This window comes from Athalia rosae, chromosome 5 (assembly GCF_917208135.1).
Source record: "Athalia rosae chromosome 5, iyAthRosa1.1, whole genome shotgun sequence".
Classification (NCBI taxonomy): domain Eukaryota; kingdom Metazoa; phylum Arthropoda; class Insecta; order Hymenoptera; family Athaliidae; genus Athalia; species Athalia rosae.
In genome coordinates this window covers 7,718,209-7,734,719 of record NC_064030.1, presented here as the reverse complement: position 1 = coordinate 7,734,719, position 16,511 = coordinate 7,718,209, and the positions used below count along the sequence as shown (strand labels likewise).

Below are 16,511 nucleotides of genomic sequence, written 5' to 3'. Positions count from 1 at the left end.
CATGCCTTGCCTGTGTGTACTTATCTTTCGAAATTCATTCAAATATTTACTACCATCTTCGCCCCTTTCATATTCATTATTAATTGTAAGGTAGAGATTAGTCAAGTCATCGGAACATTAAGAATACATATAGGAATGACAGATTTGAATAAAAAACGTCATACATATAAGTAGTTTTATTGTACACAGCTTAATAGAAAAATATTTAGTGTAATATATTCTGACAACATTTTTGTAAATAGTATTGGTATAAATATTGTAGAGGTGTAAATATATGCAATAAAGAGATCGTTAACTATGAAAAGATTGTCCATTCTTGATATATCTATGTACAAAAACGAGTGCCTAGCAGGAATGAATGCCAATATATAATATTGAATTCATTAGGCTAACAGCTTAACTCTCGTACTTTCAATAATTGATCAAGTTATGGTACTTGAACCATTCTCAGACAAATGTTATCTACATTGTTACCATTGTTTTGATGCATATCACTGTTTCATTAATTTATATAGACAACGAACACTTAGGATTGAAAGATGGTCGCATTTTATTGCACAGGCATACGGTCACTGATTAAGAACACATTTCCGTAGCCATGCCATAGTTCAAAACCTCATCAATATATTTATGCTTATGTATATAGCTCGATCTAATTAATATTTAAAATATTTATCGCACAACATTTGACTAGGCTACACCGATAATTTAGGGTTATTGTCAGCTATTATTAATCGGATATTTTTTCATGCATCGATCGAACGCCTCGATGATTGTTGACCTATAAAGTTGGAGAACCAAGGTAATTGTTTGTCAACCGTGCAAACATTAATTACTTTCGAATCACTTACCGAAACAGCTTTTGATGTAGAAGGTATGCGGTCACATGACCGGCATCAATGAATCGAATTTCTGCACCTGGCCAAATTTGTTCGAGTCCCATGCAGCCTTCTCTAGGAATGTAGGCATCGTCACGAGCACACACAGCTATGATTAAGTCGGTGTCAACTGGTACTTCAAAGTTTCCCAGATGAGTGCATTCATCCATCACACCCCGCATGAACTGTAAGGCTTCTCGTTCACGCCACTTGCTGTCTGAAAGCAGTGGGTGTTTCGACACGGGTAACAGGCAAATCCCTGCCAACAAATAGTGCATGTTATGGAACTCAAGTTAGATAAGATGATACGATGCAAATGATTTACCTTGACAAAAATGAGATATATGAGTTCATTTTAAAAAGACTTACCAAGGAATTACATGATTTCCGTAATAGTTGAGAGAGGAAATTGGGGAAAATGATTCCCGACCAAGAACAAGGGAAGAAACCAACTCACCTTTCAACGCCTCATTTTCTGAGGGTTTCAATTTGTTGGCAATGATGTTAAGGGGGAATATTGACGCAGCTGCTTTCTCAGTGGTAATTCTTTGTGCGCTTTCAACTGTGTTGTGATCAGTCTTGATACGACTATTGCCTGTTATATCTTTAGAAGAGTGATTATTACTGCCAATATCGAGAGCAGCACTATTTTTGTTGTTCTGAACATCGGTAAGGCTGTGTGCTTTACGTGACAGGTTCTCGCCTGACGTCTTGTGCTCTTTTTTAGAATCGCCAGGTACAGGTCGATCCGTCTCTGTAGTTTCCTTTTTCAATTCATTCATCCTGTTCATACTCTCCGGGAAATGTTTCGCAAAATGTTGTCCTGCTAAGAAGGCATCCTGCAATCATAATTGCTTCTTTTATGAATTCATCAAGATGCTGAAAATACATGATCGTCAAAAAAGAAGTTGAAACTTTATTGTAATCTTACATCTTGAGCAACTACTTTGACCATCTTGGCTAAATCATTTTGATAGACTTCATCCGAGAAGTATTGTGACTCCAGAAGATCCCAGTTTATGGAGGCACTCATGACACCCTCAGTAAAAACTGGTGATGCTGTGGACCACGACAGGCATGGTATCAGAGGGATTGGCTTGGGCCAATTTGTTGCCGCTAAAGAGGCCATCTGCAAAGTGTAATAAATAGTGGTGATTCGATCCTTCAACATTCTAGACATTAAGCTCGATACAATGATTAAAGCATTAAATTGGAGAACCAAACTTTTTTTAATCGTTCATAACAAGGTTGACAGATCAAAAACAATATCTAATTAACAGTGTTGATATGACAAAAGAAATCCTTAGAAATTTGTTTAGAATATCGAATTTCCATTTATGCCCAATAACGCCTAGTGACAACATTAAAATAGATGAATATTACTAACGTGACCACCCATGGATAGTCCAGTAAGCCCTAAGGGTCCAAAGCCTTGCTGTTCACACCAGTTTAACAGAACTATAGATTCCATTATTAAACAACCACCCATTACAAAGATGTCTGAGACGTTATGTAAGCTCGAACGTCTATCAACAAATGATGTATTTATAAATAAGACATATGATAAAACTAACCAAGATTATCTTACATCTGATCCTTAGGTTTCCTGAGACCATAAAAAGGATTCTCAAGAAGAATTGCTCCGATTCCAGCTTCCTTCAGAAGTGGACGAGCAATCAGGTTGCGACGCCGCCAGTAAAACTGAAAGAATAATAATATTTGTTGTTCTGATAACCCCTACAACAATTGAATTCAAAATCTTTCCTTCAATCTTACTTACATGATCTCCCGTACCAGCGAGGTGGAGACAAATGGGTTTGATTTTTTGTGACTGCCATTTACGAGGTAAAACAACTTGAAAATGAGCAGTTCGAGTTTCCTCTGGCATAAGACCGGGAAGACTTCTTTCAAAGGGTGACTCGAATGATCCCTCCAGAATGTGGCAGTCGGACCATTCTTCATCCTGATCATTGGAAGCTCAGTTTTATCAAAATTCTTGACAATAAAATAAATAGTGGTTGAATTTGTCATTGATTCCATTTTGCAGAACCTTTTTGTGACATTATTTTTATTCCCAGAGTCTAGCATCTTGTTTGTATCTCGCCAATACTTGTTTTTTTCTTCATGATGAACAATTAATTTTATTACCTTAGTGATTGTTACAGGATAATCGCGAGGTATAAGCTGATAGCAAGCTTCTCGGTTTGACACCACTTTTCGAAACTCAAATATTCTGGAAATAAATGTTAAAGTATTTAATGATTATGACATCTTAACTGAGAAATGGAGAAGAAAATTTTACTAAACAACTTTGAGGCTACGTTAACTGCACTTCAAGATTTTTCAATTTCACCTTTTCAAATTTTCTGGTTTTCCCCAACCTTTTGTGAAAAATTTGGTGAGCAAAATACTCCTGTACACTGCATCCAATCGACTAGCGGGCATTATAAAAAATTGATTATGCTGATCACTGATATATTAATTATCCTGATAGTGTTCGATGAGGTACGTGTGTTAACAGGCCTGTATATTAATAACTGTATAAACACTACATAAATTTCCCCCTGTCCAAAATGATCTCGAAATGTTCAGCACCGCGTTGCATGAAACGTCAAAATCAAGGGATTCTGAACTACCATCTGATCGGGCCACAGCCACAATCCGCTGCATGCCCTGGCTGCATGTGTTTTTCACTGATTATCTACAGGGTACTACAATTCACTTGAACACAGATGACACCATATTCCACCACGCTATTTCACGATACATAAAAAACACTACATGTCAGAGCAGAGACTCACTGATATGCCTACCAAATACATACTAATGTTAGTATACTTATACAATATCAGTAGACGATCTGAACCGAGATCTAAACTTGAATAGGTCACGAGTTAGATCTCGAACTAATTACCGGGCAAAAATGAAATCACACATAACAGACGCTGTTATCTGACTAATGATTATTGATCTATTTCATTCATTCAACTTATTGTACTAACAAAAGTAACTTTTTCACTTCTGCATAGAATGGTTGGAATAATTGACGAACATTTATTCGAAGAATGGTATTCACTACATGCTCTAAGGAGAAAACTGACCCAGACCGAACGCAAGCCGGTAAGTAGCCGAAAGTAGACAAAAATTGTTTTAGGACCTACTGAATATTGCTCTGCGATTACAGCGAAACCGACAAACTCATTCGTAGTCTATACGTATTTATATTTTACGCAGAATTCTCAAAGGTCTCCTCGAGGAATTACGAGTGTTGTATGAAACGATGAGCTGTTGAATTTATGAACGACGTGGCATTTGTCGCGTATGCTGTTGTGCAACAATCTTGGCCAGTGTTTTCGGAGCTAAATTTAATTATGGCTCATTGACGATGAATAATGTAATTTATCCATCCAGTCCATCTACATTGTATCAATTTACCTTCTTCGATCGATGTTGGTCGGCAATTTGGTTCATAAAATGGTTGAGGCAGTAAAGTTCAGTTGTATAATGCTGGAATGACAAATTTTTTACACACATACTATGTATCTTTGGTAAAATGCCCTTGTATAACTCCCTCATCAACAGGGAATGTCTGTCTATTCTTATCTATTTGTGAGTTGATATGATCAACGAATGAGTACACAGAGCGGCTGACTAATTGGAAGATTGTTAGATTGGGAACCGAGCGAAAGATCGAAAGTATGAAAGAATTTATTTGCTACACGGCCACTGAACTTCAAAAACCTTTGATACGCTCCTGAGAAAGCATGCGCCTGCAGGAATGCAACCCATCTTACCCGTAATACTGATGACATGCCAACCAAAGACGATATGTATCTCAACTTACCGTTCTTCGACCAACCATGTGGAGTTGTTCTAACCTAAATTAAATCATCATTGACCATCGAACAAGGTCTACAATTAAAACATCAACCACTATGAGTAAGGATAACAAAGAAATTGCAAACAACAAGGGAAACAAGAATCAGCGAGATGAAAAGACTGCCCAAACTAAAAAACCATTCGACAAAAAAACTTACAGATTGAAAAAATACAGCAACAAGTATAAGGGTAAACATTTTATTACAATTGTTATTGATTCTGAGGTAGACTTGAGGATGTGAACAGTGATGGGTTCCATTCATAAAATAGTATACACGTACAGGTTGTCTATACATATATATCTCTATTCATTATTAGTTGACCAATGGGAAGATCGTCGAAAGAAGGCTGTGCTCAGAAGATATTACAAAGATGTAAAGAAGGAGCAAAAACATGCTGCACAAAATTCGGAGCTTTCAAAAAAAGAGTCAGAAAGTGGCGAAGGAAAGAGCAGGTATATTTTTCACATATCTGAATCGCATGCCTTACTTACTTGTTTTGTCATGCATTTGTGCGATGTAGTCATTTATTGTAAACTCCTACGTACTCTAATTTTCTATCTAACAATCTATACTTCATCTTATTACAGTATCAGTGAAGATCCGCAGTTCAAAGGGAATGCATTTTACGCTGCAAAACAAGAATACAGAAAGAAAAAGGAAGAAAAAATGAAAAAAAAAGAAGAGATTCAACGTAGGAAAGAGGAGAAAATTGAAGCGCTCAAGAAATACAAAGAAGCGAAGGCTCTGAAGTATAAAAAGCTATCAAAAAAAACTAAAAAGGGTCAGCCTGTTATGAAAGATAGGCTTGAAATGTTACTCGAAAAAATTCAACAGACCATTTGACATAAATGTGATTTTACAAGACCTCACTACTTCGCACATAAGATTTTTTAAGCCAGTTATTTTCAGTTGTAATCTACTCATAATCATAAAACGTTCACACAATACTGTTTTAATTATTGCCTTCTTTCTGTCAGGTAGAAGTATAATCATCGTTCAGTGAACGTTAGAAGTGTCAGATTTAAATGTTAGCGGTTGGCCAGATGTCGCCTTTTAATCATTAAATGGCGCGAGAGCAGCGCAGCGCCTAGCAATGCGAACTGGCGAGGGGTCGTAGAATAGAGCCGTCAGCTTAGCGGTTGCAAATGGCGACAGCCACAAAATCTCTGCCAGTGATTCGCGTATAATTCTCACTTCAAATATATCTGTGACTCCGCCACCCGCACGGTTATCCCTCGGTTATATTGGTGAGTTAATCTTTGAGGAGCAATCTATAAAATCATACACACTCTAGTTAATTTAATAATATTATTAGCGATTAGCAAAGGGAGGGCCACTCTATCGTGCCGAAGTTTCAATCGAATGTTTCCTATTCCATCAGGAAAACTACGCCCCCTCGTATTATGTTGTTTCATCGATACTACCGAAATCCATAGCGTTCTTCTGTAATGTATAATTCCGATCGCTACGGTGATCTTCTCACAATCAGAATTAGTACGTTACCAGATAAGTCCAATCTTTGATTTCCAGGGGTGTGTAAAATGGGGGCTATCAGTATGGGCTGTCAAAATGCTGCTTGTTATCGCAATTAGGACAGATTATGATGTACGATCAACAAATTGAATATTCTGGCCCGTTAGTTTGCATTGTGTAACCATCTGGCGGTTTTCTAAGCTATTTATGTCCTTGGCACCCTCGCCAATTGTTGTTATAACTTTGACAAACTGATGACAGATTTTTATGCAAGGTGGTTTCAGACGCAACCTTTCTCTTTTCTTTTTTAACCAGCTGATAATAAATTATAAACATTTTCATTCCATCAACTAGGTGCATCAGTGTGCGATAAACCTATACCAATAATTAATGTGCAAGGATTGTGTATTTATCAGTAACCTGACGCAGGCAGAAGTTCTGCTCATTTTATCTAAGTATAGATTGTCTCTATAATATCTAACTTACAACTGAGCCTGAGTTAGTTGATTCAATAAATCAATTATACTTTGGATTCATATTCGAGTCCACATACATTTAATTTGCACAAGAACTATCACAGAGCAATAAGAAGCAAAAAAATATTTTTAATTCCTCAAATAATCCAGTGTTGCTTTGGACATTTTTTGAAACAACAACTACGCCACACTCTGGCAGATGACAAACACGTGATTTCATTCATTATAAATTGATTCTGTGTGATTACTTTGATTGTTGAACCAAATGGTTCGTATTTATTAGCCAATCAAACATAAAGTTAGTGAAACTAAAATACTTTTAGTAATAGTTGAATTACATTTGTCTTCGTTTTTTAATCTCTTGCTCAATTTACTTATAAATAACATCATTACTACGATCCTAGGTTGTCTGAGCGATAAGAGGCAAAGATGCCAGCCGTGCGAGGAGATGGCATGCGAGGGCTCGCTGTGTTCATCTCGGACATTAGAAATTGTAAGTATTTTATAACTATCCAAAATTAACAGTTTTTTCCACCTATTGCACTAGGATAAAAGTTTTTGCAATTTATTATCACGTGCAAATATTTTCATCTACATACTCGTCACTCTAACTTTCTGCGTGCCATTTTCACCTTGAATATCCAACCACATGAGTCCACTTCCTAACTAAAATATATGCTTATCTGTCACTATTACGCGTCTTCCGTCGATGAAATGATAGAGTGCCATTGAGACTAAGGGAGACGCACAAAACGTATGGTAGAATGTGGAAAGGGGGGCGGTTCTGTGATACTGTCTCATGTGTGATAGTTCCAGTAACTTTATGCCACTAATGTGTGTTTGCCCTAGCAAGATTTATTTACTGATGATGCATGTTCCTAATAGTCCCAATCAGAGTTATTGTCAAGTTATTTATAGCAAAGAGCTATCTCAACATTTGCACCAAAAGTGCTTGCTCAAAATGTTACTGCACACGGTATGAATTCATAATCATTCATTCATCTTCACATTCATCTGGTGATGTAGGGGTCACACAAGATATATTGAAATGTGTCCAACCACTTATAAATTGATAATGATAATGTGAAATACTAAATGGCAAAAAGTGATGTATACTGTTACTTCCACTAAGAATTATAGTTAAACCCATAGGTAGTTCCCATATATTTTATACTGAGCTCCTAACAATTCGTTTGACCAGGCCATTATCCTGCACAGAAACGTTGTAAATGGAACTCCTTGTAGCTCCTTGAAGTTCTGAGAAAAAAAAATGTTTGCATTTATTTATGGTAAGAGGATGGTAATCTTAAATTTGACTCTGATAAAATACGTTCATTGATACGGAAAGTCAATAAGGATTTGGCAGGATGGGAACATTGAGACTACTCCTTCCTCATCTCAATTACTGTCTTGGGTTATATAACTCTAGATATTGGAACCAAAATAGACACCCCAATATAGCTTCTGAAATAAAATATGTATCAATTTATCATTGATAGGTAAAAGCAAGGAGGCAGAAATCAAGAGAATAAATAAGGAGTTGGCAAATATTCGAAGCAAATTCAAAGGCGATAAAACGCTGGATGGTTATCAGAAAAAAAAATATGTATGCAAGTTACTGTTCATTTTTCTGCTGGGTCATGACATTGATTTCGGTCACATGGAAGCTGTGAATCTTCTTTCATCAAATAAATACTCAGAAAAACAGATTGTAAGCACATTCAACTATCAAATAAGTAGACATACAATGATGAATAATTTTAATATTTTTATTCCAGGGATATCTTTTCATATCTGTACTTGTAAACACCAACAGCGATCTCATTAAATTAATTATTCAAAGTATCAAAAATGATCTTGCATCAAGGAATCCTATTCATGTAAATCTTGCTCTACAATGTATTGCTAATATCGGAAGTAAAGAAATGGCAGAGGCTTTTGGAAATGAAATACCGAAGCTACTTGTATCAGGGTAGGTCTATATAATATGTACATTTAAACAGGAACACTATACTCACATCTTTACACAATTTCATAATTGCCCAATGGATCCAGGCGACTCGATATTAGGTGATGTAAAATTATTCATCCAGCAAATCACTGCTTGGGTTTTATTTTGTTCAGTGCTATTGTGTTTCAAAACTCTCCAATACATTGACTTTGTCTTAGAATTATGATTCCACCCAGAAATCCGGTTACACATCAAATAAATTTTTTCAATTTTATATTGTACAGCAAGTTCGCCAAAACTTGTATAATTTTTTATAATGATTAAATTCACAGAGACACTATGGATGTAGTGAAACAGAGCGCAGCTCTTTGTTTACTGAGATTGCTCAGGACTGCACCAGAAGTGGTTCCAGGTGGAGAGTGGACTTCTCGAATAGTTCATCTTCTAAATGATCAGCATCTTGGAGTTGTGACAGCAGCTGCATCCCTTATTGATGCCTTGGTTAAACGAAATCCTGATGAATATAAGGGCTGCGTCAGTCTTGCCGTTTCTAGACTAAGTCGGGTGTGTTTTCTTGGTGAAAACCCTTCGGTTACAATGAATTCTCTTTGACAGTGCATCTTTTTCATTTTGTTTCTTTACAGATTGTAACATCTAGCTACACAGATTTGCAGGACTACACTTACTACTTTGTCCCTGCTCCATGGCTTTCGGTAAAATTGTTACGTTTGCTAAAAAATTATACTCCACCAGGTAAGCTGATTTTTAATTTGATTCAAAAGTAGTAGTAGTAATTATCTCTACAGATATGTGTCATGTAGATATTTGTTGTTCTAAGCTGAGGATCCGGGAGTACGTGGCAGATTAAATGAATGCCTCGAAACAATTTTGAACAAGGCTCCGGAAGCACCTAAGACGAAAAAAGTACAGCATTCTAATGCAAAGAACGCAGTTCTCTTTGAAGCGATTAGTTTAATTATTCATAATGACAGTGAGCCAAATTTACTAGTCCGTGCTTGCAACCAGCTGGGTCAATTTTTATCGAATCGTGAGACTAATCTACGATATTTGGCACTGGAGTCAATGTGCCACCTTGCTACATCAGAATTCTCTCACGAAGCTGTGAAGAAGCATCAAGAAGTTGTCATACTTTCTATGAAAATGGAAAAGGATGTTTCCGTTAGACAACAAGCAGTCGACTTACTGTATGCTATGTGCGATAAAAGTAATGCTGAAGAAATCGTTCAGGAAATGTTGAATTATCTCGAAACTGCAGATTATTCAATCCGAGAAGAAATGGTATTAAAAGTAGCTATTTTAGCTGAAAAATATGCAACTGATTACACATGGTATGTCGATGTGATCTTAAATTTGATCAGGATAGCTGGTGATTATGTATCAGAGGAAGTCTGGTACAGAGTTATTCAAATTGTTATCAATCGAGATGACGTTCAGGGATATGCCGCTAAAACCGTTTTTGAGGTACTCATAGTGATTAATTCTTTCAATTTCATTGGTCAAAAGTCCCCCGTACAGATTATTCAATCACTGATGGTGATAATTTAACTAACGTTCGGCTTCTCTCGACAGGCCCTACAAGCTCCGGCATGTCACGAAAATATGGTCAAAGTAGGAGGCTATATACTTGGTGAATTCGGTAATCTGATTGCTGGGGATCAACGATCATCTCCTCTAGTACAGTTTCAACTTTTACATTCCAAAGTAAGTAGAACACTTGAAAAGTCTGTTTTAAATGTATATTCAGAATCTGTTAACTAAATTGACCTTTCATACATCTGTCATTCAAATCTATCATTTGTTTCGAATATCACGAATAAAAAAGTCGCGCATACGAGTTCAGGTGAACATCTCTTCTACAGAAGAGGGACTATAGATTATTTATCAGCTAATCTAATTATCATCTCTTTTTCATTCCAGTATCATCTATGTTCTCCAATGACAAGAGCACTATTGCTTTCGACTTACATCAAGTTTGTTAACCTGTTCCCTGAAATTCGTAGTCAAATTCAAGAAGTCTTCAAGCAACATAGTAATCTCCGCAGCGCTGATGCCGAACTGCAACAAAGAGCTTCTGAGTACTTACAGCTAAGCATTATTGCATCCACGGACGTCCTTGTAAGTAATTAAAATTGAGGCGGAATAATAGTATAAGTTTATGGAATCATACCATGCTAATTTTTTTTCTCTCCAGGCTACTGTTCTAGAAGAAATGCCAGCATTCCCTGAACGAGAATCGTCAATTTTAGCGGTGTTGAAAAAAAAGAAACCAGGCAGAGTTCCAGAAAATGAAATCAGGGAAAGCAAAAGTCCAGCTCCAAATTCAAATCATCATACAGATGCACCTTCAGCAATCTCTGCGTCTGCGGTGAGCAACAATAACTCTGCAGATTTGTTGGGTTTATCTACTCCACCGTCTTCTCAACCGACCAGCAACACTGGTGTTCTCCTTGACGTTCTTGGTGACATTTATAGCGGAGCTCCGAATAATGTCGCGGCTACTAATGGTGCACAAAACACTTATAATCCTAAAAAGTGAGTATTTAGTAGCAAAACCTTTCTCGAGATAACGTATTCTCATGTTTACTAAAGTCAATATTCGATTACTTTTATAGATTTGTCTGTAAAAATAATGGAGTCCTATTTGAAAATGATCTGATTCAAATTGGTGTAAAGTCAGAGTTCCGGCAAAACCTTGGACGCATTGGATTATTTTATGGGAACAAAACACAGTTTGCGTTGCAAAACTTCAACCCTCAATTATCCTGGTCAGACGAAGACGAGGCAAAGCTTTCTGTCCAAGTTAAACCTGTAGATGCAGTCCTAGAAGCAGGGGCACAAATACAACAGATGATTAATGCTGAATGTATCGACGATTACAATGGTGATTCAATTATATTATAATATACTTCATTCCGAAATTCGTGGCTCAGTATTGTAACCTCATTATTGTAACATTCATTACAGATGCCCCTAGCATGATAATTTCCTTCATGTATAATAACGTGCCTCAGAAGATAACTATGAAGCTACCTTTGACAATCAACAAATTTTTCGAGCCGACAGAAATGAATGGCGAGTCATTCTTTGCAAGGTGGAAAAATCTCGGGGGGTAGGTTGTATTTTCCTAGTAGACAAGGTGCCAGTTATCTTGCAAAAAATATTGAATGAGTGTGCTATTGAAAAACTCATATTCTCGTCTTTTTGCAGAGCAAACCAACAGCGTTCACAGAAAATATTCAAAGCCCAACAACCTATGGATTTGGCGCAGGTTCGCACAAAGCTGCAAGGATTTGGAATGCAACTATTAGATGGGATTGATCCAAATCCTGATAACTTCGTATGTGCAGGAATTGTACACATGCGTGCTCAGCAAATTGGATGTCTTCTACGTCTTGAACCAAACAAGCAAGCTCAGGTAAAGCACATTACAACTTGACTGATCCAATATCGTAATGCATTTCCAAGATACATTTCATAATGATCATTAATTCTTCCAGATGTTCCGGTTGACAGTGCGTTCCAGTAAAGAAACCATGTCCATAGAGATCTGTGATCTGCTGGTGGATCAATTCTAATCAACCAAACCCCAGGCTTGTATATCTTACCTATCTACAGAGTCAGAGCAGCAGGAGAGGGCCACTTTGATCTATACTCATTATTCGTTAACAATTCATTAGATCTAGCGGTCATTTTCCCTTTGTTCAGTCTACTTTGATTGAACAAGAATGCGTTGTTCCCAATTTCACACTCACAATCTTATCGCTAAGCGTCGTTTGATGTTATCGATATTATCGCGAAATAGAAAGCAGTGTTACTTTGTGAAATATTTCGAAGTTATTCGACAAAAAAAAATGTGAAAATTGTTTTTATGATCGGCAGTATTAATTTTTCATTAGGGAAAAATCTGATGCAAAGCTTGGAATAGTAGCTGAATTCGAAGTATAGTTCATACAATGTTGATCAATTCACATCAGTTGTAATTCTTTAGTTTAATTTATGCGAGGCGCGAACGTGGATTTTGGGGGCAACCTTAGCTGTACGATATAATTTACCTTAATCCACCTTTAAGGAAGCTCAAATGATTTCTTATAATTTGCTGCTTTGAGGCGCCTCTTTTTTTACCAACCCATCAATCAGCTAATTCACGTTAATGGGTGAATCCATGGCTGGTAAGCTAGGCTAAAAAGTGAAAGAAAAATTCTTAATCGATGTTTGAGTAGGGTGAGATTTCAGAATATTTCATTTTCATTGATATGTTTTTCCGCAAGCCCTGATGTATTCATTATTTTGCACATTGTGAAAGTGATTGAGACGAGAAACAGGCAGATTTTTTTATAACGTTGCTAAAATAATGGGTTGCAGATTAGATTGTTACTTTTTTTTTCAAGTAATATTGATTGACAGCCAACAGTTATCGTGTGGATAGAAAATCGGAGAATTGTAAAATTGAATTGAATTGTAAAATTGAATTGAATTGTAAATAAGCTTTTGAATTAACTAGCTTCTACACAAGATCAGCCAAAGAAGAAGATTGCAGTTCTTTCAGCCATGAGAATTCCAATCCCATCCTAATTGTAACATCAATTTATGATCTTGTTACTTAGCTCTTTATTCCCTAGATAGCAACGGAATATGTTAATCAAGATGTATATTTTTTTCTTGAATGTATGGTAGTGTAAATTTTTACTTTGCTTTTTTTTTATCTATGTTATCCGTTTAATACTTGGTCGGGTCATGGTCAAGTATATGGTTACATCACGGAAATGTTGGAATCCATCTATGCGCTTATGATAATGTATATATTTGCAAGAGTTTTGGAATTTGAAAATTTCTATTTCTTCTTAGCAAGATAAACGGGCTTCATTCAAGCTTGGGTGGAGTAGAGTGATCATTATTCGTAACTCGCCAGTGTCTATTTTGAATCACAAAAATAAAGCTCCCAATAAAATAGAATCTTGTTCTAATCAATCGATGATATTAGGGTCCATCTTTGACTGGCTAGAAATAGGAAATATTGAATCTCAGATGACCCATCGCGTGTCATTGTTTGAAATTAACCATTGACTCTGTATCAAGTCCAACACCAGTCATGGATTTGGAAGAAATGACGTTATCAAATAACTCTACCAGATAATTGAAAAATGAGCCATTTTTTCCGTACTAGTTTGTACATGTTTATTGTACAAAAAAAGTCTCTACCTGTAAACATAGCTAATTAATTTATAGTTATTTAGCTCGGTCACAGTTGTATACGTTGTGGTCTTACATAATTAAAATTATTATATTACATCAGTGTCAATCATAATAGCATGTTGTTTTCAACGCTGCGAAGTTTATTTTCAAATCTAGAGAAATCTCTGGTCTAGAATCGACTGCGCAGAAATTTCTGTAATATTGAATTATTTTGTATTGTTTAGATCTATGTACATGTTTGTAAGACATCATTGATTTATATTATTAAACAATATAACATCTCGTACAAAGTGTGTGTTGATTAATTTTTGCTTCATTTAACAGCATGGATTCGGTGCTTACAGAAGTTTGTCGTTCTCTCATATCTAGCGTTTCTTTCACTCTCTACTCGAGCTATTCTTCAGATCTTTCAGTATACATAGAATTTGTGCATTTGAAAACAGTTTGTAACAATCTCTTCGAAGCAAACATATCAGATTATCTTCAACATTGTTAGAAGAGCAGCTTGTATTTGAAGAAATTTATTTTCTGTTCGTATCGAATCCATGTAATACATTTTGGCAGATTGCTATAAGGACAATACTAAATGTTTCGACGTCTAGTTGTTACAATAACAGCTGCGCAACTTGACATTACATTAGCTGTAACCAGAGAGAGCAAGTGGGTTAAATTGGGTCCAGAAATTAAAATCTACGTACGCATATTTTGCCAATAAACAACTTATTCAATCACCTATTCTTAAGAACAACGCACTCATCATTGTAATATCTGTATTTCACAACTAAACAATGAGAATATTTTATTACGATCGAAACTTGGCAAGCTGCTTGTCATCAGCATATTCTGCATTGAAATGACTGCCAGAAATAATGTGAAAGTTCTAATTTTGTGCTGTTGATAAAAAGCCCAATGTACACTTTATCTATAAATACTCATTGCTTGTTGGTGTATGATAAGTATATTTGACTTCGCATAGAAAACGCATTGAAAGTAATTATGGATTGACAATAGTTTGTTGTATAATGTTGAAAAAGATGGTAAATATACAAATAGCATTAATCATACGATGGCATATATTTATAAAGTAGTTATAAATATTACGAATTAATAATCATATGCTCTGGGCAGAATTTAAAAGTTACTCGGCAATTTTCTATGTTATATTATATGTATAAGATTAATAGATTCTTAGCCGGAAACCTGCGGTAGTATAATACAATAACAATAACGATCTTGCCCCATGCAGCAACTTGCGTTATTTTCTATCTTCGGTTATAGTGAGAATTTACCGATCGAATCGCATTCCATCTATAATTACGTAACTGTGTTTAATGTAGATTTCAATCTATTGCAAGAATTGTATATTTTGGCGGTGAGATCTTGATGCCCATAAAGTCGTTATAAACAAGTGTAAAAATGACACGAATTTATTGTGGAGTTGGGTGTTTTTAACAATTTAATTTCAATTTTCTACCTAAAACTCATGATAGGTATGATACAGATGATACCAAATGCGTATACAAATGTTGTGGTGTAATTAAAATATATTAGTCCAGTAAAACGAATCAAATTGATATAAATAAAATGTAAGGAGTAATATATCGGTATTAAATGATAAATTAAGCATCGATTACATTGGAGCACTAACGTCGCTCCAAAGAATTATCGAATTACAATTATAAGTATTTATCTTAGCACTAATCGCGATGAGCTGAACAATTTTTTCAATCTACATTTAAGTAGATCCCATCTTAGATGCATACTCTGTCCAAGGATCAAATAAAATAAAATGACAAAATTATAAATATAAGAAGCTGCTGCAATCGCAATTGTGAAGCATGCGGTTTTTCAGGTAATACACCGTGGGTATGAGCATGAAAAAATGAAAATACTAATTAAATTCATTTGAAACTAGTTTACAAAAAATTGAACGAATTTACAATATAGTCGCTGATATTGTATATTATTAATTATTGTATCCGAACATAAAATGAAACTAATTCCGAGGCTTTTTTTATAGGAGTTGATCGAGACATTACGTCGTGTATATTTTACAACCTGCAGATTACATTTCTCGCACTTGTTAAAACGTGTGCAAATGTTCTTCATAATGACTTTCGCGTCTAATTTCTTTTACTAAAATTGTAACCCTTCCCTTTTACAATAATTGCAATAGTGTGCTGTTTCTGCGGATATGTACCTAGAAATTAGGATTCTCTGTTGTACCTAATGACGCCGCATTATTTCGTTACTGTAGATATAATAAATATTAACGCGAGTTTATCGACATGTTTCTGTACACGCGATTGTATACATGACTGTCTGTATGGATATAATGGATATTATTATATAAAATGAGTATACACACACGTAATATGTAGTTTAGAGATGAGCTTAGCACATATGTATAGGAACCATCGAGATATACAGACACACAAATTGAAATATTGATATAATTGTTACATGAACGTGCAGTCAGAATCGTGTGCTATATTACGTATTATACATTATTATGAATAACAATTAAAAACCTACTGTAATCAATAATTAAATAAACATATACACTGCTGTTTAAGGCTTGTAATGGTTTTCTTCTTTCTATTTTTTTTTTTTACCCTACATGTAATAATTGTTGACT

General features: G+C 35.6%; 3 protein-coding genes across 6 annotated transcripts; 2 read left to right on the top strand and 1 right to left on the bottom strand.

The window, feature by feature from the left end:
- Positions 1–161: 161 nt before the first annotated feature.
- LOC105685913 (protein ABHD18) lies at positions 162–4,449 on the bottom strand. 4 transcript variants are annotated; one of them, XM_012400394.3, is made up of 10 exons: positions 4,040–4,157; positions 3,232–3,631; positions 3,027–3,111; positions 2,659–2,841; positions 2,467–2,579; positions 2,266–2,404; positions 1,810–2,007; positions 1,336–1,717; positions 852–1,137; positions 162–781 (listed from the first exon to the last, which is right to left on the bottom strand). In XM_012400394.3, the coding sequence occupies exons 2-10, from the start codon at positions 3,321–3,323 to the stop codon at positions 721–723; spliced, it is 1,539 nt and encodes a 512-aa protein (XP_012255817.2). In that variant the 5' UTR covers positions 3,324–3,631; positions 4,040–4,157; the 3' UTR covers positions 162–720. The 4 variants fall into 4 exon arrangements, with proteins under 4 accessions (XP_012255817.2, XP_012255820.2, XP_048511456.1 ...); XM_012400397.3 differs by lacking the exons at positions 3,232–3,631; positions 4,040–4,157 and adding an exon at positions 4,314–4,449; XM_048655499.1 differs by lacking the exon at positions 3,232–3,631 and having other exon boundaries at positions 4,040–4,175.
- A 154-nt stretch (positions 4,450–4,603) lies between these two features.
- On the top strand, positions 4,604–5,704 carry LOC105685914 (rRNA-processing protein FYV7). The gene is made up of 3 exons (XM_012400398.3): positions 4,604–4,946; positions 5,076–5,211; positions 5,347–5,704. Exons 1-3 carry the CDS (start codon positions 4,814–4,816, stop codon positions 5,600–5,602), a joined length of 525 nt encoding a protein of 174 aa, XP_012255821.2. The 5' UTR covers positions 4,604–4,813; the 3' UTR covers positions 5,603–5,704.
- A 150-nt stretch (positions 5,705–5,854) lies between these two features.
- Positions 5,855–16,448, top strand: LOC105685892 (AP-2 complex subunit alpha). The gene is made up of 14 exons (XM_012400350.3): positions 5,855–6,006; positions 7,113–7,201; positions 8,208–8,419; positions 8,487–8,680; positions 8,992–9,223; positions 9,304–9,412; positions 9,498–10,141; positions 10,250–10,381; positions 10,598–10,795; positions 10,872–11,212; positions 11,293–11,561; positions 11,645–11,789; positions 11,888–12,095; positions 12,178–16,448. Exons 2-14 carry the CDS (start codon positions 7,138–7,140, stop codon positions 12,253–12,255), a joined length of 2,826 nt encoding a protein of 941 aa, XP_012255773.1. The 5' UTR covers positions 5,855–6,006; positions 7,113–7,137; the 3' UTR covers positions 12,256–16,448.
- Positions 16,449–16,511: the final 63 nt, after the last annotated feature.